The sequence below is a fragment of the Lithobates pipiens genome, unplaced genomic scaffold, assembly GCF_037356315.1.
Source record: "Lithobates pipiens isolate NorthernLeopardFrog02 unplaced genomic scaffold, aLitPip1_a1.2 Scaffold_22, whole genome shotgun sequence".
Taxonomy (NCBI): Eukaryota; Metazoa; Chordata; class Amphibia; order Anura; family Ranidae; genus Lithobates; species Lithobates pipiens.
In genome coordinates, this window is record NW_027507784.1 from 80,569,176 (window position 1) to 80,593,016 (window position 23,841).

Genomic DNA, 23,841 nt, shown 5'->3' on the forward strand with positions numbered 1-23,841 from the left:
GAGGGCACCAAATTTTATCTTGTAGCGGACCGCTCGCTGAAAAGGAGGACATCGGGGTTATGGTAGCCAGCTGCTGCCATAACTATATCCTCCTTCAAACAGCCCACTTAAAACTGCGGCGGGCGGTCCGTAAGTGGTTAATACCCCACATGAGTTTAAATGACCCTGGGCTTTCATACGCCAGAAACCATCATGCACACCTTGAATGACTTCAGACCAGGCTTGAGATAGTTTGAAAACTTTACTGCAATTTCTCATGGCAGAATAGATAACGTGAATAACAAAGTCCAGAGCCTAAACTGGCTAACGGAGGTAGCTGTCCAGGCATATCTTGACAGGTGTTAGTCCAAAGGTGGTGATCCCAAATGACTGGTACTGTCCATCGGAACACAGACGTCTTGTGCTGATTACATGCTGGTTCTTGGGTTCCTAGGTTCCATGTACTGTGTGGTTTCTTGATTCTCAAGCTCCCACTGGACTCTCTTCAACCTCCCCAAATCAGACCCTCCACCTTATTTATGTATTACACTGGGTGGAAGGCTAGCCCAAGACCAAAAAGCCTGGGAACTGATGTACCAACAGTTACCCCTTTCCCTAGGCTGGGAAACTAAACTACCTGACTAGTGCAGAAAAACTCACACTGTAGGCAACTTGCCTACAGGCTCACTCCTGAACCTTGCCCTCTGTATGGTGTGCACTCCTGAACCCTGTGCTCTGCACATACACACTCATGAACCCTGCCCTCTGTATGTAGCACACTCCTGAACTCTGCCCTCTGGATATTATGCACTCCTGAACGCTGCACTCTGTATACTGAGCGCTGTAGTAGTACATTTCTGAACTTTGTACATAGTGCACTCCTTATGTACTGTATTCCCTAACTCTGCACTCTGTTCAGAGCACATTCCCTAACCCTGCCCGCTATATGTAACACACTCCTGAACTCTGCCCTCTATACGTAGTACACTCCTGAACCTTGCCCTCTGGATGTTATGCACTCCTGAACTCTGCAATCTGAACACGGCGCACCCCTGAACCCTCCACTCTCTATGTGGCGCACTCCTGAACCATGCATGCTGTAGTAGCACATTCCCTAATCCTGCCCTCTATATATAGCACACTGAAATCGGCATTCTATATGTAGCGCACTCCTGAAACCTGCATTCTGTACATAGTACACTCCTGAACTGCCCAGAAGAGGAAGCGGTGATGTGCAGGGATACAGTTGGGGGTACAGAAGTGCGTGAGGGTTCAAAGGTGGGGGGGGGGAACATTTGTGGCAGAGGTGTGCTGGAGTAGAATTGTAGCAGAGGTGTTTTGTAGGATACAGTTAGAAGAGGTATGCTTGGGGATACTGATGGCACAAGGGTGTGGGAAGCATAGTGTTGTCATAGGTGAGCAAGGTGGGTATAGCTGCGCAAAAGGAAATGGCAGTGGTGTCAGTGGAGTGTGGGGACTGCAATGAGGGAAGAGGAGTGCATGGGAGACAGTGATGAAAGAGGCATTCATGAGTGCCAGTGGTGCAGTTTTGGAATTAGGGTGCAGAGGTGAGCAGTGCTGGAATGGGATGGTGGAGGTAAGGGAATGCTGTGTGTTATGTACTGCCATCTGCACTACTCCTGAGTACAGCAGTCAGAAGTGTCTCTAATATGTTTAAAGTGCTGCATTAGAATAAAAATATGCCTCTTATAGGACCATGCCCATTTTTATTGAATGCCTCACCCCTAATTAACTACTTCTGGATCGCCCACCACACATATACTGCGCCAGGGTGGCCCGGCTGCACGAAACAACATACCCGTGTGTTGTTCACGACTTCGGGTCCGTGGCAGGCAGGCACGCGCGCGCGCGTACCGCCAGCGACTCACTCCCGCTGTATCGATCAGCAGGTCCGGCAGCCGCGATGGCCACCAGCCACTTGCGATCGTTCGGATGAGAGACAGAAAGGCGGTCTGCCTATGTAAACAAGGCAAAGCGTTGATCTGTCAGATAAAGAGAGAGATCTGTGATTCCTGCTAATCAGGAACACAGATCTCTCTCTTCCTCGAGTCAGTCTCCCCCCCCCCCTCCCCCATGCACCCACAGTTAGAAATCACTCCCTAGGAGCACACAACCCTTTGATTGCCCCTGATGTTGACTCCTTCCCTGCCAGTGTCATTTATACAGTGACAGTGCATTTTTTTTTTTAAGCACTGATCACTGTATTGGTGTCACGGGTCCTCAAAGTATTACTTTGTGTCCGATTTGTCCCAATCCCACTAAAAATCGCTGATCGCCCCATTACTAATAAAAATAATAACACCATAAAAATATCCCATTGCTTGTAGACGCAATGAAAACCAATCAATAGACGCCAATTGGGATTTTTTTTGTTACCAAAAATATGTAGCAAAATACATATTTGCATAAATTTGATGAGGAAATTAGATGTTTTTAAAAAAAAAAAAAAATTATTGGATAGATTTTATAGCAGAAAGTAAATTTTTTTTTTTTCAAAATTGTCTGCTTTTTTTTTGTTTATAGCGCAAAAAAAATAAAAACCACAAGGGTGATTAAATACCACCAAAAGAAAGCTCTATTTGTGGGAGAAAAAAAATGACATTGATTTTGTTTGGGTACAGCGTCGCACGACCGCGCAATGGTCAGTTAAAGCGATGCAGTGCATGGTGGCCTGGTCATTGAGGGGGTAAAATCTTCCAAGGCTGAAGTGGTTAAACTACATTCTCTACCTACAATGGCTTGCTGGAATCACAGCAAATCAAAAGCGGCCCTGCAAATTTTTTTTTTTAAATGTTGGCAACTATGAAAATATGTAGTCCATGCTGGAGAACGTGCATGTAGACAGAAAATAGATAAAAGAGGCTGGAAGAAATCAGCAATACTAAGATGAAGAAAAAGATGAAACCGGTATTTTATTAAAGGATGAGTTCACCTTTCTGAACATGTATATTTAGGGTGTAACATGTAACGTGTTCAGAATCTGACCCCTCTCCACCTGATTCCCCCCCCCCTGCTCCCTGTGACAGCAAGCCGGGGATCTTCTCCCCACACACTCTGTCAAAATTTAAAGAGTGCGACCTTGCGGGGCTCCACCTACACAGCTGCGCCATTTCTTCACAGATACCTGTGCATCAATGAACTACACGTACCATTAGCCTGACAGCTTGTAGTTCTGCTACCTGTCATTCAGTAGCTGCCTGCCTGTATTGGAGGTACAAGCAGACAGCTACACAGTCTGCAGGACAAGCGCATTACACCTACGAGCTGCTGATCATGGGCACAATGGTTTACAGGCTCCTAACAGAAAAAAAAAAATTATTATAATAATAAATGCACTTTTTTTTTTTATCTACAAAAGGTGAAGGTGAACTTATCCTTGAGGCTGGGTTCAAACTGCTGTGGGGACGAGATCGGATGTGATTCGCACCGCACTGCAGTGCAAATCACATCCGATCTCTGTGCGATGCGAGTTCAGCCATACAGATAGTATGACTGAATTCGCATCGCATCCGGCCCAAACTCGCACAGGACCCTTTTTTGGTCCGCAGCAGAATCGTATCGCATGGGTGTTCACACCATGCGATCCGATTCCTGTCCGAGTTTGCAGATCGCACTGCGATATGCGAACTGATCTGGGGGTGTCATTAATTTTTCACTGACACTCCCAGCAGTTCGCATAGGGCAGTGTGAACTGCCGCCGGGAGGCATGCGATGCGGGAACCCGCCGCGGATTCGCAGCGTTCCCGCATCGCAGCAGTGTGAACCCAGCCTTAAAAAAGATAGCAATCATTTGTGATGCACAGTGCAGTAGCAAACTAAATGTAATTCAGTTAGGACGGAGATCAATTTTAAATGATTACCATGCAGTGCTAATAGTTGGCAGAAATTCAAGGAAGCCCCATCACCAAAGTATAGAAACTAATCTCCTGCAGGTGGCAGGGGGTTATCAGTAGGTGGGGTAGAGTTGCCAAGAATTTTCATGTCCCGGCAATGTAGCAGAGGATCTTTCCCTAGGCCCATCTGGTAGACATAGATATATATTTTTTCATTTGGCTTCAAGGAGACAGTCAATGTCTCTTCGACTTCAGTGGCCTCGCTCCAAACCTCCTTCTCTGTGTTTGTACTACACCCACCATATTCAAATCCAGATGAAAACTGGCTCTTAACAAGACAAGAACCCAACCCTCCTGTCTCAACCGAGACGGCTAATGAGACTTTCCAATTCTGTTGCAAAGCGGACGTCTTCTCCTTCTCAAACCCAACCTTCCTGGTGACCCGCTTCTTCCATTCAACAGGGGTCTGGGAGTCATTGCTGATGGTCTTGATGCACACCCACTCGCCAAAAGATGGACCTTTGGCGAGGGCTAGACCTCCTGGAAGAAAGCTGTAGATGCTGGTATGGAAGGAGAAGGTTTCAGCACCCTCGTTTGTGTTGAAGTTGGTACATCTTGTGTACTGAATTCCCCATTGGTCATCAGGCTTCACAAAATAGTAGTAATTTTTCACGCCAAAATAATAAATGCCATTTTTGCATTCTGGGTGTAGCGTGAATTCTTCGCCCTTTTCATCTTTATTCATGTTCGTTGTTCTGCGATAGACCCCACGGCTTTGGAAAATAATATAGAAGTATCCAAAAGCTGCACAATAATGATCACCTCCTTGACAGTTGGGGTGTAGGGAATAAACAACGGCATCTTCATCCGTGTTCATGTTTGTAACTCGACGGTAGACGTTAGACTGGATGATGTAGAAGTGATCATCTTCAAAGGCCAAGTAATGATCTCCTTTCCTGCAGGCGGGGTGCAAGCTGAAGACCTCCAGATCTTCTCCACGGTTAAAATTTGTTGCCCTCATGTAACAAGTGAGGTCTGGCCTGACAATATAATAATATTTGTCGACGCCGCAAAAATCTGCTCTGCTTTTCCACTTAGGGACAATCTTCACCATGGTTGATACGCTGGAAAGAAAGCAACGTAAAATTTAAGTGATTAAATTATTGTTTCTTGAAAATAAAAGCCAATTGATTAATCGGTTAAGCTGTAAATATGTTACACAAGGCCTTTTACATGCTTGCACAGCAGGAAAAAAAAATTTAAGTGACGGTCCTTTTTAGCATGATAGGAGGGGACTACTACTTCTTTACTCAGGCTTTAAAAAAATGAACTGAAGGTTATTGAATGATAGTGTGATGATGTTGCGCTGTCAAGTGACCAACGTATCAAAAAAATAAAAAACAAGTGGAATAAGTAAATAAATGTCCAATGGCATAATTATTCTTTATATATATATATATATATATATATATATATATATATATATATATATATATATATATATATATATAAAAAGAATAAAGTACACAGTGACCACACCCATGCCAAAAGGGAATGTGCAGTGATAGATAAATATATATAACACAATATAGTCCATATAAAGAAACAATGGAGTCAAAGATGGTGGCAGAAGTAAGTGAAATACCTCATCCAACCAATAAGTGACTGGTGTCTATACCTTGTGATTATTCGTGACACCTCAGTGCTCTCTAGCAGCTCACCTCACTGCTGTATGGTAACAGCATTTAGATACACAGATCTTCCTCTAACGATCCATATATCGCCACCCCCCCCCCCCTCTCGTCACATCCGGTATGCCCGTTGCCCAATCCTGACGCGTATCATCACACCACGTGACTTCATCAGGGGATGATTCCCTGATGAAGTCATGTGGTGGGACGATGCGCGTCAGGATTGGGCAACGGCATACCGGAAGTGACGAGAGGACGAGCTCGGTGCTCCTGAATTACGGTACATTGTTACAGTTACATTGTTTCATTTAAGGCGCAAGTTTTTTCACTATATTTGACACCGTTGAGTCTTTATTTGGACTATATTGTGTTATATATATTTATTTATCACTGCACATTCCCTTTTGGCACGAGTGTAGTCACTGTGTACTTTATTCTTTTATATATTATGCCATTTGATTATATTACATTGGAAATGTATTTACTTATTCCACTTGTTTTTTTGATATATTGGTTACATGACAGCACAACATCATCATTCTATCATTCATTGTACTGCTTTCAATCACAGATTTACTAACCAATGTTTGCAGTAGTTAAAGCGGGATTCCACCCTAAAGTGGAGCCTCCGCTGATCGGAACCCCCCCCCTCCGGTGTCACAATTGACACCTTTCAGGGGGGAGGGGGGTGGAGATACCTGTCAAAGACAGGTATTTTCACCCACTTCCGGGCATAGACTCCCACGGGAGTCTACGCCATTTCCTGCCCTGCCGCGCTGTCTGCTGGGACACACACGGGTCCCAGTGACAGCGCGGAGATTTCCTATTGCGCGGCGCGGTTCGCGCATGCGCAGTAGGGAACCGGGAAGTGAAGCCGATTCGCTTCACTTCCCGATTCCCTCACCTAGAATGGCGGCGGCAGCAGCCGAAGCCCGAGCGATCGATCGGCCTCGGCTGCCGGCATCGCTGGAACCCGGGACAGGTGAGTGTCCATTTATTAAAAGTCAGCAGCTGTAGTATTTATAGCTGCTGGCTTTTAATATATTTTTTTTTTTTTGCCGGAATCCCTCTTTAAGCTACACTATTTAAAGTGATAGCGCGAGAGACACATTTAAACTAGGTTATTGCAGTGGCACACACCTTTTGTTTTGATGCACGTAGAATTTATTTTCACTGTTTTAAACTGAAGCTTCAGGCTTTAAAGTACACTATATTGTCAAAAGTATTGGGACACTGCGTTTACACGCACATGAACTTAAATGGAATCCCAGTCTTTGTCTGTTGGGTTAAATACTGAGTTGGTCCGCCCTTCGCAGCTATAACAGCTTCAACTCTTCTGGGAAGGCTGTCCACAAGGTTTAAGAGGGTCTATGGGAATGTTTGACCATTCTTCCAGAAGTGCATTTGTGAGGTCAGGCACTGATGTTGGACGAGAAGGCCTGGCTCGCAGTCTCCACTCTAATTCAGCTTTAAGTATTCTATTGGGTTGAAGTTAGGACTCTGTGCAGGCCAGTCAAGTTCCTCAACCCTAAACTTGCTCGTCCATGTCTATGGGCCTTGCTTTGTGCACTGGTCCAAATCATTTTGTGGAGGGGGGATAAAAATAATAATAATGACGCTCCCATTCAGAAATATGACATGAGGAAATAATCAGAAATGTGTTTAGAACATGAAAACATACACATCTGTAAACTATTTTGGTAAAATCTATATGCAGTAGTTCCCCTAGAAGTCAGTGTTGGAGAAGAGTTACACTGTGTAGACTTAACCACTAATGCATTGACTGTGTATCAAACAATTGCAATTTGTTTGTTGCATCACACAGTGCTACTGAACTGTGCAACCACTTTATGTCTACATGAACTTCAACAATGCCTGCATGACATTTCTAAGGGCAAACTTCCTGACGGTGACAACAGTGTAGCCTAACTAATATGAGTTAAAATGGCCATTTGTAACTTCCATCAGAAGCCAGAATGACAGGACTATGAAATTACAAAAGACATGGATGAGCTGGTTTGGGGTGGAGGAACTTGACTGGCCTGCACAGAGTCCCGACCTCAACCTAGGGTTGTCATTTCTGAATGGGAACATGATAGGATTGATATAGCACCAACAGTTTTTGCAACACTTTACAACATAAAGGGAGACAGCATGTGCCTGGGCACACCCTAATCACCCCATACTGCACAGATTACCCCAACTATTTACACCATCCATGTTTTAGTGCATATTAATAAAATGTAAACAAACATTTTAATAAGAGAGTGCGTGTGTATACACATTATATATATATATATATATATATATATATATATATATATATATATATATATATAAACGCACACACAGTATCTCACAAAAGTGAGTACACCCCTCACATTTTTGTAAATATTTTATTATATATTTTCATGTGACAATACTGAAGAAATGACACTTTGCTACAATGTAAAGTTGTGCATGTACAGCTTGTATAACAGTGTAAATTTGTTATCCCCTCAAAATAACAACACAACCATTAATGTCTAAACAACTGGCAACAAAAGTGAGTACATCCCTAAGTGAAAATGTCCAAATTGGGCCCAAAGTATCAATATTTTGTGTGGCCACCATTATTTTCCAGCACTGCCTTAACCCTCTTGGGCATGAAGTTCACCAGAGCTTCACAGGTTGCCACTGGAGTCCTCTTCCACTCCTCCATGATGACATCACAGAGCTGGTAGATGTGAGAGACCTTTTACTCCTCCACCTTGCATTTGAAGATGCCCCACAATAGGGTTTAGGTCTGGAGACATACTTGGACAGTCCATCACCTTTACCCTCAGCTTCTTTAGCAAGGCAGTGTTGGAGGTGTGTTTGGGGTTGTCATGTTGGAATACGGCCCTGCGGCCCAGTCTCCGAAGGGGGGAGGATCATGCTCTACTTCAGTATGTCACAGTACATGTTGCCATTCATGGTTCCCTCAATGAACTGCAGCTCCCCAGTTCCGGCAGCACTCATGCAGCCCCAGACCATGACACTCCCACCACCATGCTTGGCTGTAGACAAGACACACTTGTCTTTGTACCCCTCACCTGGTTGCCGCCACACACGCCTGACACCATCTGAACCAAATAAGTTTATCTTGGTCTCATCAGACCACAGGACATGGTTCCAGTAATCCATGTCCTTAGTCTGCTTGTCTTCAGCAAACTGTTTTCAGGCTTTCTTGTGCATCATCTTTAGAAGAGGCTTCCTTCTGGGACGACAGCCATGCAGACCAATTTGATGCAGCGTGTGGCGTATGGTCTGAGCACTGACAGGCTGACCCCACCCCTTCAACCTCTGCAGCAATGCTGGCAGCACTCATACATCTATTTCTCAAAGACAACCTCTGGATATGATGCTGAGCATGTGAACTCAACTTCTTTGGTCGACCACGGTGAGGCCTGTTCTGAGTGGAACCTGTCCTGTTAAACCGCTGTATGGTCTTGGCCACCGTGCTGCAGCTCAGTTTCAGGGTCTTGGCAATCTTCTTATAGCCTAGGCCAGGGATATGCAATTAGCGGACCTCCACCTGTTGCAAAACTACAAGTCCCATCATGCCTCTGACTCAGGGTGTCATGCTTGTTGCTGTCAGAGTCTTGCTATGCCTCATGGGACTTGTAGTTCTGCAGCAGCTGGAGGTCCGCTAATTGCATATCCCTGGCCTAGGCCATCTTTATGTAGAGCGACAATTCTTTTTTTCAGATCCTCAGAGAGTTCTTTGCCATGAGGTGCCATTTTGAACTTCCAGTGACCAGTAAGAGTGAGAGCGATAACACCAAATTTAATACACCTGCTCCCCATTCATACCTGAGACCTTGTAACACTAATGAGTTACATGACAGAAGGGAGGTAAAATGGCTAATTGGGCCCAATTTGGACATTTTCACTTAGGGGTGTACTAGAGTTGCCAAATCATCCATTTAAACCTGAACACCTTTGAATTACACAGGTTCTGAGGCTTATTAAATGAAGATAAGGCACCAAGTGAGTTTCATTACCACCTTAATCAGCCACAGAACCTGTGTAATTAATATGTGTTTGGATTTAAAGGGATGAGGTTGCAACCATAGGGTGTACTCACTTTTGTTGCCAGTGGTTTAGACATTAATGGCTGTGTGTTGAGTTATTTTGAGGGGACAGCAAATTGACACTGTTATACAAGCTGTACACTCACTACTGTATATTGTAGCAAAGTGTCATTTATTCAGTGTTGTCACATGAAAACATAATAAAATATTTACAATAATGGGAGGGGTGTACTCACTTTTGTGCGATACTGTAGATCTCTCTCTCTCTCTCATATATATATATATATATATACACAGTGGCGGCTGGTGAAGTTTTTGGATGGGGGGGGCGCTAGACCCCGCCCATCATTTTGGCCCCTCCCACTTCTCATAAACCACGCCCCTTATGTAATCGGAAAAAAAAAACGGCGTGGGGGTCCCCCCCAGATCCACACCAGACCCTTATCCGAGCACGCTACCCGGCCGGCCAGGAAAGGGGGTGGGGACGAGCGGGCGGCCCCCCCTCCTGAGCCGTACCAGGCCGCGTGCCCTCAACATGGGGGGGTGCCTTGGGGGTGGGGCGGCCCCCCCACCCCAAAGCACCTTGTCGCCATGTTGATGAGGACAAGGGCCTTTTCCCGACAACCCTGGCCGTTGGTTGTCAGGGTCTGCGGGCGGGGGGCTTATCGGAATCCGGGAGCCCCCTTTAATACGCTCGGATGCTCGGATAAGGGTCTGGTGTGGATCTGGGGGGGAGCCCCACGCCATTTTTTCGGCGTAGGGGGTTCCCCTTGGAATCCATACCAGACCTAAGGGCCTGGTATGCTCTCGGAGGGGGAACCCACGTCAAATTTTTTTTTAGAAATTTGGCGTGGAGTTCCCTCTTCAGAGCTCATTCTCTGATTGGCCACGGCAAAAGTCGCCTGGCCTGGGGAAACCTTTCTGGCTGTGAAAGCTTTTTTTCCATTCATTCAGCTAAATGCATGAACATTCTCAACAAAGTAGAAACTAGAAAGCCTTTATGCGGTGACTCACCTCCTGCCTCACTGTCTTGCAGCTCTGCTCGGGCTGAGGAACGGAGCTGCCGACGTCACTTCCGGGTTTCGTGAAGCAGCCGAAAGCCGGAAGTGACCTGCCTGTCTAAGATTGACAATGCTCCCGCCCGTAGAATCACAGTGATTTTACGGGCGGAAGCTAGTCGGCGTTCTGCAATGCGCCGCAAGGCGGGTTTTTAACCCGCAAATGAAGCGCCATGGATGCAATCTTGTGATTGCATCGACGTGGCGCTTCTCATAGTGCACTGTGACCGGCGCCACAGTACACTATGTTAAATTGTTAAATTACATTTTTTTTATTTTTTAAATGTGTTAAAGGGCCGGTTTTTTTTTTTTAACTTTTTTTTAACTTTTTATTTTAAACTTTTTTTTTTTTTTTTTTTTTACACCTAGGGAGAGGGGGGCGGCGCCCGGGCGCCCCCTATGGGCGGGCCGCCACTGTATATATACATATACATACACACACACACACACACACATACATACATACACACACACCCACTCTCGTGTTTGAGCTTTGGGGTGCACATCCCAATGCAATAGGCTGCACACACCTATGGGAGACCATATGGTTTTGTTGTTGCTCGAAAAGATATATAGCAGTGTGCAGAGGATTCATCCAGTATTTGTATTTGCACATGGTCACACCCCTTTAGCACCCGATAGATTATTACATGTACTGTACAAGCTATTGGGATTTGAGCACAGGTATAGCTTGTTTATGTTACAATATAAAAGGGAGACAATACAGTTAAAATGCAATAACATACAAGAGGGTTCTGCTCATAGGAACTTACAGTCTAATAGGGTGGAGCTAGTGGTACAAAAGGGCAATAACTGTGAGGGATGAGCTGATGCAAGAATTAAAAGTTCAGTTGTTAGGTGGAGGTGGGATAGGCTTTCCTGAAGAGAAGGGTTTTTTAGGGATCGCCTTAAGGTGGCTAGATTAGGAGTTAGATAGACAGATTGAGGTAGAGAGTTCCAGAGAATGGGAGAGGCTCTGGAGAAGCCCTGGAGACAGGGGAGAGGAGACAAGGGAGCTAAAGAGCAGGAGGTCTTGGGAGGAGTGGAGACTCTGGTGGAAGTCTCACTCATCCATGTCTTTATGGACCTTGCTTTGTGCACTGGTCAAAATCATTTGCACACTGCACGTATCCCGAAAACTGGAAGACTTCAGCAATTTATTGGATACCATAGCTCTCTTCAAGAGACAGGGATTTGTTTAGCATGCATTAAAAGCTTAGCTTCCATTAAACTTGACAGATATTCCTGATTTGATGGTACATGAGAACTGTAAAACTGCCCTGGCATCTCCCTTTTCTTTGGGATCAAAGGGGTGTTGACAGAGACCATCTGACCAATTATCCGGTCCAAGGGCTGGTTGTTGGGAGGAGACCACGTTTATGACCATGTCTCAGATTCAATTTTCGATAAGTATTCATATCTCTGAATATCTACAGTTTATAGTTAACCAGCAGATTGCCCAGCGTGAAATTTGTTTCAAAACAAATATGACAGGTTTCAGATGTCTACGTTACCTAAGAGGGCTAAGGGGTGCCAGTGGTTCTCCATATGGTCTGCCATTGGGGTGTCTGGACTTGAAATGTTACAAATTAACTAAGGAAAGCAATTCTGCCCATATTCTGGCTGTGCTATTATTACTTCAGGAGTTATTAAACATGTGTATTGCCCATCCCGTCCAACTAAGCTATTTACGTTGTGAGGGTGACCGTTTCGAGATGGGAATGTGGATTGGTTAATGGAAAGGGTCTGTGTGTGTCTGATCAATGTACTGATAAGGTCCTGGCATCAGTTAACAGTTTGTGTATTGTATATGTAGCAGCCATAACCCATTGCAGGGCGGCCTTACTGAATGGGCTTACCGGTTACCTTCTCTTGGCCTGCTCTTCCACTTCTAGGGGTTCCCAGGGTTGATACCCAACGACTTGTTCACTGACACAGATGATGTCCTTTAACGAGGTTTTTATTTAGCAGTAGAACTTTCAATTAACACAGTCTCTTAGGGAACAGGGGTCATGGGTGAAGAACTTAGGCACCTTGAACTGCAGGTCTAGCAAAGTCTCTATTTCCACCCAGAGAGTAGCCACTCGCAGCTGGGTACTTCAAGGCTGAACAGATCTCTAGCCAGAGGTCATGGCAGTCAGCACGTTGACTCAAACTTGAACAAATAACTAAGGGAAAACGGGAACCTTTTTTCTCCGTACCTGGAACGTTTCCAGTCTCCTTTATGGTACTGGAAAAGTGTGAATTCATCAATGTCCTCCTCAGGCACTTCTCAGGATGCCACTTGTCTGCCCTCCTCCGAAGAGTCCTCCCCCAGTCACTTCCACAAGCTGTGGTGTCCCTCCCTCCAAGCCGAGAGCACACCCAGACACCTTGAATCCTCCCTCTGTTACTGCGCCTCTGACCAGCAGGCTCCGAGACTCGGGAACAGACGGATCCCTACCCCAGACCAGGCAGGTCTATCAGGGGCCACTGACAGGAACATGTTTTGGCGGGGTGTCGAACACCCCGTGATCGGGACCCCTCGCGGGGCTACCCCGGTCCTGGAACCAGACCAGACCACACGGGTCTCTCGAACAACTCCGGAACCCTGAACACGTGACCCACACCCATTTAAGTACCCCCTTCCAGACTCCTCAGCGGGCCCCGGCACTCCCACTGACTGGCTCAGAGAGGGCCGATACCAAAACATCCAACCAGACTTGGTTCGGGCCTGTCATGTGCACCTCACCGCTCACCAGGCAGAACTTCCAAACATAGCCTGGCCAGACTGGTATTAAGGCCTACCTACACAATTAACCCTCAGAACCTTTACTGTTATGAGGCCAAAAACTAAATTTACAGGCGTGTGACATTTGAGCTCAAATGTCATCCGCTACATATAACAAAGAAAAAGGTTGGGGGCAGGGTCACTGTGGTTATGCCCTTCACATGACAACATGGGTGAGCTGAGCCATGACAAAATGGATGTCGCATACAGCTTTTTGTGAGACCAGTACGCTTGACCATTACAGTGGACACCAGAGGAAGCTCTGCAACTTGCATTGTTAGGAGGTGTTCAGCAATGGCAGTTCACAACTTGAATTCACATTATGGAAGTCAGACCAGTACAAGATGAATTCTGAATGGTTGGTATGGGTTATTGCCACTCTGATAGAGACACGGGCTCGGCCTTATGTGGCTGGAGTTGCAATGCTTTGTGCTGGTGGCTGTGCCCCATAATTAGCCCATTGCTGTCCAATTATGAGACATGGGAGGCCAGAGCGGACAGGGCTAAGCACTGATTTCCAAGAGCAGGTAGCTACACTGTATGTGCACGTTGGGGGGGCCGCAGGTTTTACAGGTTCTCTGTATAGTAACTGAGAAACACTTACATGGTGATGGTGGCTTACTGTACAAATGAGTGAAACACTAATGTACGCTTTAAAGCAGAACTCAAGTCAAAATTATCAAGATAAAAATGATTTCCCATTAAAATATAAAAACAAAAAACTTTTTCTGCAGTATGCCCCCTTAATCCAAAGATTTCCCCCCACAATACCTTTTCTGCCAGTAGATATTCTCAGTCTAATAGCCAGCATCATTCAACCCACTTCCTATGAGCCCAGGTCATCTAGGTCCCACCCCCAGCCTATGACTGGACAGTGAAAGAAGCAACATAGTAATGAGCTCATCTGTCTGCCACTCTTTTTTCTCTTCTTATCAGCATGTGCAGGGCCACAGATAGAAAACATAGGGCCCTGTACTGCCTACGGCCCCCTTTAGCCCCACCCTAAACCCCAAACCTGGCCCCTCCCCAGACCCTGCCTTGAAGCAAAGTGCAGGTTTGTCTTTGTGCTGTGATTGGCTACAGCCGATCAGCATGCCTCTGCCATAAATCATTCACCAGGACCTGCTGACAAAATCCAGCTGTAGCCAGTGACAGAGTGGGTTAGCAGCATGCGTGTTCCTAACCTGGAACAGGTTGGATGACGTGCATGTATGTGATCAAGCCCGTGCCACCCTGCCACAGTAAATGTACTGAGGGCAGGCAGCAAACAGTAAAAGGGGAAAGGTCAGGGGGGGGGGTAAAAACAGTGTATAGTAGCACCCCATTGTTTCTTATGATCATTAGCATTAAGCTCCTTACACACAACAGGTCTGATGAGGCTTGCCTGTCTATTTTTCAGGTGGACCTGATCTGACCTTCCATTCACTTCTATGGCTGCCATGCACATGTGCTGAGCGGTTCACTAAAAACCGGCCGATGTCGACAGCATTCAGCCCGTGTGTATGGGGCTTTAGAGCAGAGCGGGCTGTGTCCATGTTCGCTCTGTAAAAGCTGAGTGGACACGGACCTGTCATCCGCCCGCTTTGCTCAGCAGGGGATCAGCGTACAGATCCCTCTCTCAGGGCCGGCCCAAGACATTGTGCTGCCTAGTACCAAGAATGAAATGCTGCCGCCCCCCCCCCCCCAAAAAAATAAAACTAAAAAATCACACCCACCAAAAGGCCCCCCACATCCTTTTTTTATATCATGATAACTAAAGTGGATCTGCCATGGCTCTATACATGTATATAGGAGTATAAAGAGGACCTGTCATGGTTGCTTACAGGTATAGGAGTATAAAGAAGACCTGTCATGGCTCTATTCATGTAAATAGGAGAATAAAGAGGACCTGTCATGGCCCTATACATGTATAGAGGAGTATAAAGAAGAGCCGTCATGGTTCTATACACATATATAGGAGTATAAAGAGGACCAGTCATGGGTCTATACACACATATAGGCATATAAAGAAGACCTGTCATGGTTCTATACATGTATGTAGGGGTATAAAAAGGACCTGTGTGTGGTCGGCGGCCACAATGTCAGCCGGCCAACCCGCGATCACTCCACAGAGAGCCAGAATGGGGATCGGTCAGTGTAAACAGACAGATCCCCATTCTGACAGGGGACACTTACACACAGGGAACACCCCCCAGGGAACACATTTAACCCCTATTCTGCCAGTGACACTTACACAGTAATCAGTGCATTTTTCTAGCACAGGTCTCTGTATAAATGTCAATAGTCCCAAAAAATGTGTCAAAAGTGTTCGATCTGTCCACTGCAATGTCGCAGTGTCGCAGTGTCGCTAAAAATCACAGATCACCACCATTACCACTAAAAAAAAAAAAAAAAAAAATTCATAACATATGTAGAAGAATACGTATTGGCCTAAAACTGATGAAGACATTTTTTTTTTTTTTTGGATGTTCTTGATCATAGTAAAAAAAAAATTTATTTTTTCAAAATTGTCGTTTTTTTTGTTTATAGCTTAAAAACTAAAAATCACAGAAGTGATCAAATACCACCAAAAGAAAGAAAAGATTTGTGGGGAAAAAAAGGACGTAAATTTTGTTGGGGTACAATGTCGCACAACCACGCAATTGTCAGTTAAATCGACGCAGTGCCGTATTGCAATTTTTTATTGCAGTGCATTATTTCTATTACATTGTTATATAAAATAAAATGTTTCATCTCACGAAAATGCAGAATCAGTGGGAGCCCTGAGCGTGTCACTTGCCAACAACACCTGCCACATGTTGCGGATTGCCACTTGCCACTTGCCACCTGCTACACATTGCGGATTGTCACTTGCCACAACGTCACCCATTGCAGATTGTCACTTGCCACAACGTCACACATTGTGGATTGTCACTTGCCACAACATCACACATTGCGGAATGTTACTTGCCACAGCGTCACACATTGCGGATTGTCACTTGCCACAACGTCACACATTGCGTAATGTTACTTGCCACAGCGCCACATATTGCAGATTGTCACTAGCCACGTCGTCACACATTGCAAATTGTCACTTGCCACAAGGCCACCTGCCACACATTCTGGATTGTCAATTGCCATGACAGCTGCCACACGTTGTGGATTGTCACTTGCCACGACACCACCTGCCACACATTGCAGATTGTCACATGCCACAAGGCCACCTATTGTGGATTGTCACTTGCCATGTCACCAGCCACACGTTGCCGATTGTCACTTGCCACATCACTTCCCACACGTTGTGGATTGTCACTTGCCACGTCACCTGCCACACGTTGTGGATTGTCACTTGCCACAATGTCACCTGCCACACATAGGGGATTAGAAATAGGGGGAAAACACTGCGCTAAAATCAAATATACACAAAAAGCACAGCAGCCAACACCAAAACAAACAAAGTTCAACAAGCAAAAGGTAAAAAATAGTGTAGCGCTTCTTAAGTGATAAATGTAATCAACATGTGTTAAGAGAATGATCATATAACAAAGATCATATAAATAATATAAATGGGCAAAGTAAAGTCCAAAAAATGGGTATAAGCTTCCGTGATGAAGCTGGCACGAAGATGGTCGAACCGTATCAAAGTAGGGGGAAGATCCTACTAAACGAATATGTCCATGTACATCAGCTTGTCTGGAAACATTAAGGAAAGTAGATAGATACTTCTTACCAACTCTGTTGGACTCACACAGTCATATGACAGTTGAGTCAGTAAAGCTTGGGGTCTCAATCTGGGACCGAGGAGTGGATCGAGGAAGGTCCGTCAACCTGGTGGGGAAACTCCAAAAGACTGTGTGCCCAATGATGAATCTCACCGGTGGAACTTCAGAATAGTTTGGTAATCCAGCTCAGATACGGCCCGTTACACACCGATACTCCAAATACCCCAAGATGGAGGGGAAGGTGTTTCAGGGGTTTAGACCAAAAAAGAAAAAAAGAAGAAAGAGCTCCACATGGTGCGGGTCAGACGGTAAAAATGGTAATTTATTAAAAGTCAAAAAAATTACTAATGACTTAGTGATCACAAAGCAATGGAATAAAAGTAAAAATAAAAGCAATGTAGGGTGCCAACAGCTAGCCCGACGCGTTTCGACACATATGTCTTCGACAGGGGCATATGTGTCTGTCGAAGACATATGTGTCGAAACGCGTCGGGATAGCTGTTGGCACCCTACATTGCTTTTATTTTTACTTTTATTCCATTGCTTTGTGATCACTAAGTCATTAGTAATTTTTTTGACTTTTAATAAATTACCATTTTTACCGTCTGACCCGCACCATGTGGAGCTCTTTCTTCTTTTTTTCTTTTTTGGTCTAAACCCCTGAAACACCTTCCCCTCCATCTTGGGGTATTTGGAGTATCGGTGTGTAACGGGCCGTATCTGAGCTGGATTACCAAACTATTCTGAAGTTCCACCGGTGAGATTCATCATTGGGCACACAGTCTTTTGGAGTTTCCCCACCAGGTTGACGGACCTTCCTCGATCCACTCCTCGGTCCCAGATTGAGACCCCAAGCTTTACTGACTCAACTGTCATATGACTGTGTGAGTCCAACAGAGTTGGTAAGAAGTATCTATCTACTTTCCTTAATGTTTCCAGACAAGCTGATGTACATGGACATATTCGTTTAGTAGGATCTTCCCCCTACTTTGATACGGTTCGACCATCTTCGTGCCAGCTTCATCACGGAAGCTTATACCCATTTTTTGGACTTTACTTTGCCCATTTATATTATTTATATGATCTTTGTTATATGATCATTCTCTTAACACATGTTGATTACATTTATCACTTAAGAAGCGCTACACTATTTTTTACCTTTTACACATAGGGGATTGCCACTTTCTGTGTCCCAGAGTGAAAGCAGGCAGCAGAGAGATGATGTAATCTCTCTGCTGCCCGCGGCTGCACAGTAAGAGCCCGTTCACACAGGGGCAACTCAGGATCAGACTTCAGGTCGCCCCTAGTCGCCTCAAGTCGCACTACATGTAAAAATCAATGTAAGTGAATGAGAGCCGTCTTAATGCACGCTACTGAAGTCGCTCCGACTTCAGAAAAGGTTCCTGTACTACTTCTATCTGACTTATAGGCGACTGGTACCCATTGATTTCAATGGAAGTCGCCTCCAAGTCGGATCTCCGTCTATATTGAGGCGACTCTCACAGAATAATCAGCTCTTGAGAGGGAACTCCACGCCAAATTTATTTAAAAAATCCGGCGTGGGTTCCCCCTCTGGGAGCATACCAGGCCCTTAGGTCTGGTATGGATTTTAAGGGGAAAAAACAGCGTGGAGTCCCCCCAAGGTCCATACCAGGCCCTTATCCGAGCACGAAGCCTGGCCGGTCAGGAAGGGGGTGGGGATGTGCGAGGGCCCTCCCCCCGGACCATACCAGGCCACGTGCCCTCAACATAGGGGTTGGTGCTTTGGGGAAGGGGGGGCGCAGCACCTTGTCCCCATGTTGATGAGGACAAGGGCTTCTTCCCGACAACCCTGGCCGTTTAATAAGGGGGCCCCCAGATCCCGGCCCCCCACCCTATGTGAATAAGGGGTACGTCGTACCCCTACCCATTCACCTGGGGAAAAAGTGTCAATGAAGAACAGAACACAAGTTTTAAAAGTAATTTATTAATCAGCTCCGGGGGTCTTCTTCTGACGTTGGGTGTCTTCTGACGACTTTTCCGCTCTGTTCGGCCTCTTCTCCCACTCTCCGGCGTCTTCTCCCGGGCTCCTCTGCGGTCTTCTTGAAGCTCTTTTACTAGCGGAGGAGCCCGGTCTCCTCTGTCCTCTGTCCCTGTTCCCTCTTTCGTCTTCCGATGTTGACCCGGTGCTGTCTTCCGCTGTACTGGCTTGTGCGACGTACGTGGCGACTTATATAGGTATAGGGCGTGGTCACCGGGTGATGTCACACGGTGACCCTGCCCCTTTATGACATCACGTCCCGGGCATGCTGGGTCTGTGGTGTCAAAGGGCGGGCGGTGAGAGATGTAATCTCTCTACTCCTCCACCCACCGGGCCGCTGATTGTCCAGCAAGCCAGCTCACCTGTAGACTGTCCCGCTTATTCACTCAGCTGCCGAGTGCCGACCCCCCCGCTGACTGTTCCCCTGTCCTGCCCGCATGCTCCTGTCACCTCAGCGACGGTGTCCTGTCGAGAAGTGCCCATTCCTCACAGTGGGATATGCAGCGGAATGGGCTGGCGGGCGGCAATTTGCCAAGCCCCCAACCCCCCCCGAAAGTGCCGCTTGGGACTGATGGTACCATCGGACGCCATGGTAGGGCCAGCCCTGCCCTCGCTGAACAAGCAGATTCTGCTCCACATGAAAGAAGCCTTGAGAACACACAGCACAGATTAAAGTGATTGTAAAGGTAATTTTTATTTTTTCTAAAAAAAACAAAAAACAAACATGTCTATACTTACCTGCTCTGTGCAATGGAATTACACAGAGCAGTCGCAAACCTCCTCTATTCAGGTCCCCCCTGGCCCCTCCCCTCTTTTGAGTGCCTCCATGGGAAGACACTCATGCCTACTTGCCCCCGAGTCCCTCTGCTGTGTCCATTGACACAGTTCCCCACACACAGCTCATGTGTAAAGTAAAGACTACAGGCTTGGCAAGATCAATTTGTAAATGGATCGAGCACTGGCTAAAGACAGAATTCAGAGTGTAGTGGTTAATGATTCTTACTCTGAATGGTCTAAATCTATCAGTGGTGTACACCAAGGTTCAGTGCTGGGACCCTTACTTTTTAATATCTTTTTAAAATACCATTTCCGTCTCTGCAGATGACACCAAACTATGCAGTGGGTGGGTCTAATTGGGCAACTATGTGGCAAATGAGGTTTAATGTTGATAAAGTTCAAATTTTGCACTTGGGAGTTAAGACTATGCATTCATTCTACATGTAGTGCCCTCTACCTTTAGGTAGGTGCTAAAGTAGTGGGTTTTTGTGTATACTGCCAGTGCAGGTAAATTTAGGCAGGCCTGGCTGTTTGTTTTGATCTGGGGGCAGGGGAATGGTTTAGTGTAGCAGTAGGTGACTGATATGTACTTCAGCTCTTTGGCATCTCCTGTTTCTAGGGAGAAGGTTCTGGAAAAGGGGCAGGGCAAAGAGCTGGAGTGACATGGGGTGCATGTGGGAGCCCTGACCAATCCCCAACCAGGACAGGCCTCCTATATATATCCATGGTCAGCCTGCTGTGGGAGGAGTTGTCGGGTGGATGAACTGAATGATGCAGTGTTCTAGTAGAGCATAAGCATGTAATAATAGCATGCAATGCCAATCTGCGGTTTCCAAAGAAAGCAAAGTAATTTCTTGTATTAAGAGAGGTATGGACTCCAGATAGAGATATCATTTTGCCCCCCTGTACAAATCATTAGTAAGACCTCATCTGGAATATGCAGTTCAATTTTGGGCACCAGTTCTTAAAAAGGAAAAAAAAAATTAAAAATTTCGGGGAACTGGAGAAAGTGCAGAGAAGGGCAACCAAACTGATAAGAGGCATGGAGGAGCTCAGCTATGAGGAAAGATTGGAAGAACTGAACTTATTCCCTCTTGAGAAGAGGCGATTAAGACTCTGTTCACACTGGGGCAACTTGTCAGACGACTTGGCCATCTGACAAGTCGGGCTCCATTCTGTACAATGGAACCGTTCTAATAAGAGCAACAAGTCGCTCAGACTTAGAAAAAGGTTCCTGTACTACTTTTGGGGCAACTTCACTGACTTCTATACAGAAGCAATTTTGCAAGCCACCGATGAAGTCTGATGCAGGTCGCCTGAGTCAGTCACGCTGCAAGTCGTGCTGCCACAGTGTGACCCGACCCTAAGGGGGGATATTATCAACATGTATAAATACATAAGTGGTTCATATAGTGAACTTGGTGTTGAGTTATTTACTTTAAGGTCATAACAGAGGACAAGGGGGCACTCTTTATGTCTGGAGGAAATTAGATTTAATTTCCAAATACCGAAAGGTTTCTTTACAGTAAGAGCTGTGAAAATGTGGAATAGACCCCCTCCAGAGGTGGCTCTGGCCAGCTCAATAGCTTGTTTTAAGAAAGGCCTGGATTATTTCCTAAATGTACATAATACAACTGGGAACTAACATTTATATATAAAGTTGTTCCAGGGAATATCTGATTGCCTCTCGGGGTGTTTTGCCCTCCTCAGGGCACAGGGCGTCACATGACATGATTGTTGGGTGCTGACCTTGTCGACACTGCCGGTGTGTTAGATCACCATATTAATGTGCAGTATATCTTTATATTCACCCAGACACCCCTGTGCTGCAGCAACCATGACATTATCAAAAAGGTGTCCAAAAAATAGTAGTAATACACCCCCTTAAGCTAGTAGTAGCGGCCGAGTGGTGTAATTTAGAAAGCGCTTTTCTTTTTCTCTGCAGTTAAAGTGTTACTAAATCCCGGACCCTGCATTCACTATACCTGGTCTCTTGCAGTACACAGAGCATGGAAATGCAATTATTTTAGTAAATATAAACTGCTAAATACCTATTCTCATCAGCAGTATATAGCAGTCTTGTGACTTCCATCAGTGCCTGGATAAAGCTTGTAGGAGTTTTCATACTGCACTGGCTGTCCTAGCAGGATGCAGGACCCCTGACCCTGTCTGGACAATGCTGATTGGCCCTGTGCTGATTACATGCACCCTCCCAAGAAAAAAAAAAAACTCTAGCGATACACACCAAATTGAGCATGTGCAGTCTGACTCCAGTAACTCTGCCTTATCCGTACATGTTATGTGGTCAATGCAAGAGGAGGAGGATCTGTGCATACAGAATCAAAGTATTTTTTGCACAATGCGGACGATTAACCCCTTAGGTTCCACAGTGATTATAACTTCACTTATGCTTTACTGCATATACAGACTGATTTTACAGTTGTGGGTGTAGTAACACTTTCACTGTCTCTAATGCTGCTGAGGCAGGGCCCGGTACAAAAGGGCCAGTTGTACCGGCTTATCAGCAGTCCTGAGCATGTGTGTCAGCACATGAACTGATATGTTCTTTGTGCTGCTTCTTCCTCTGACACGTCAGCTTTGCTGTCCAAGGACAGCAAAAGGCTGATACCAGGTCCTGTTCCAGTCTTTAAAATGTACATTTACTGATGTATTCATGATTACAGAGCTGCATAATTGTGTGTCTTTTATATATTGATAGAGTCCAGCTTTAGGGCACCAAATAACATTTGAAGATGGTCATCTGATCTTGTTGACTTTGGATGAATCAGACAGAGGTCAGCAAGACTATGTTCACCTACAGACCTTTGCTGATGGATATCAAACAGGAAAGGTCTATGTCATTATTTGGTTTGTCCATTTACTTGCTTATTGCTCCTCTGAGGACAATGGTACCAGGGGTGTCTGCAGACTGTACCTGCACATGCTTACAGTATACTATGTGCAAACTAACAAAAAGCAAAAGCAAAGTGGTTGGAACATCTGTGAATATAAAACCAAAATCTTAACATTCATAATTATCTAGAAACATGTTTCTGTATGACAAACTACACTCCACTAGGCTAAGATAGCATTTATTGTACTTACGATGTGAGATCTGATGTAGAGCTGAAAAAGTTCTGTTGTTCTCTGTATTTGTAAAGACCGAGCGGATCACCTTCTTTTTATATGTTTAGGTTACACAACAATTGCACCATAGGGCAAAAGGCGTAATCTTTGAGACACATTAGTGATGGTTTCATAATTCCATCTGCAATCATGCATACATAATTTTGACAGGTTTCACAATACATTCATATTCTAATAAGCCCATACTAGTGCCAATTTGGACAGTAGCCAGTTCACCTACTCGTGAACCTATCACTAGCTATTCAACACAGCACTGGAGGATAAAGAAGCTTATCCAAAAACACTGGCATATTCTGTGTAGTGATAAGATTCTTGGATCCTCCCTACCCTCAAGGCCACAGGTGGTTTTTAGAGGGGTTCATTCTCTTAAAGAGAAGATTGCTCCTAGTGTATTGAACCCACCATCTAAACCTACTTTTTTTCAAAACTTACTGGTTTTTTTTTTCAATGTAAGAAATGCCAAGTCTGTGCCCTTAATGGCTGTCGACACAGAACTAGAAAAGAATTTACAGCCACCAGCTCATCATGTGTTTTTAAAATAAAACCTCTCATTACCTGCTCCACTATGGGGGTGCTTTATTTGTTACAATGTCCATGCGGACTCCAGTATGTGGGAAAGACTAAACGGGCATTGCAAGTTAGACTCAATAAGCACATCAATAATATTAGGAATGGCTTCCTGAAAGTGGTTGTAAACCCCCCACCCCCAACAACTTTGTCCCATGTAAATCAGCATAAAAAAACCCTAATGAACACTGCTTGTAGATATCGCCTTACTTGCTTAGTATT

General features: G+C 45.3%; 1 protein-coding gene across 1 annotated transcript; it reads right to left on the minus strand.

Annotated features, from left to right (window-relative positions):
• Positions 1 to 227: 227 nt before the first annotated feature.
• Positions 228 to 23,151, minus strand: LOC143923856 (uncharacterized). The gene is made up of 2 exons (XM_077447778.1): positions 23,011 to 23,151; positions 228 to 4,957 (listed from the first exon to the last, which is right to left on the minus strand). The coding sequence occupies exon 2, from the start codon at positions 4,945 to 4,947 to the stop codon at positions 3,919 to 3,921; it is 1,029 nt and encodes a 342-aa protein (XP_077303904.1). The 5' UTR covers positions 4,948 to 4,957; positions 23,011 to 23,151; the 3' UTR covers positions 228 to 3,918.
• Positions 23,152 to 23,841: the final 690 nt, after the last annotated feature.

Excerpts from the sequence above, each read along its gene's own strand:
- LOC143923856 (XM_077447778.1), bottom strand. The coding sequence starts at position 4,947 with ATGGTGAAGATTGTCCCTAAGTGGAAAAGCAGAGCAGATTTTTGCGGC.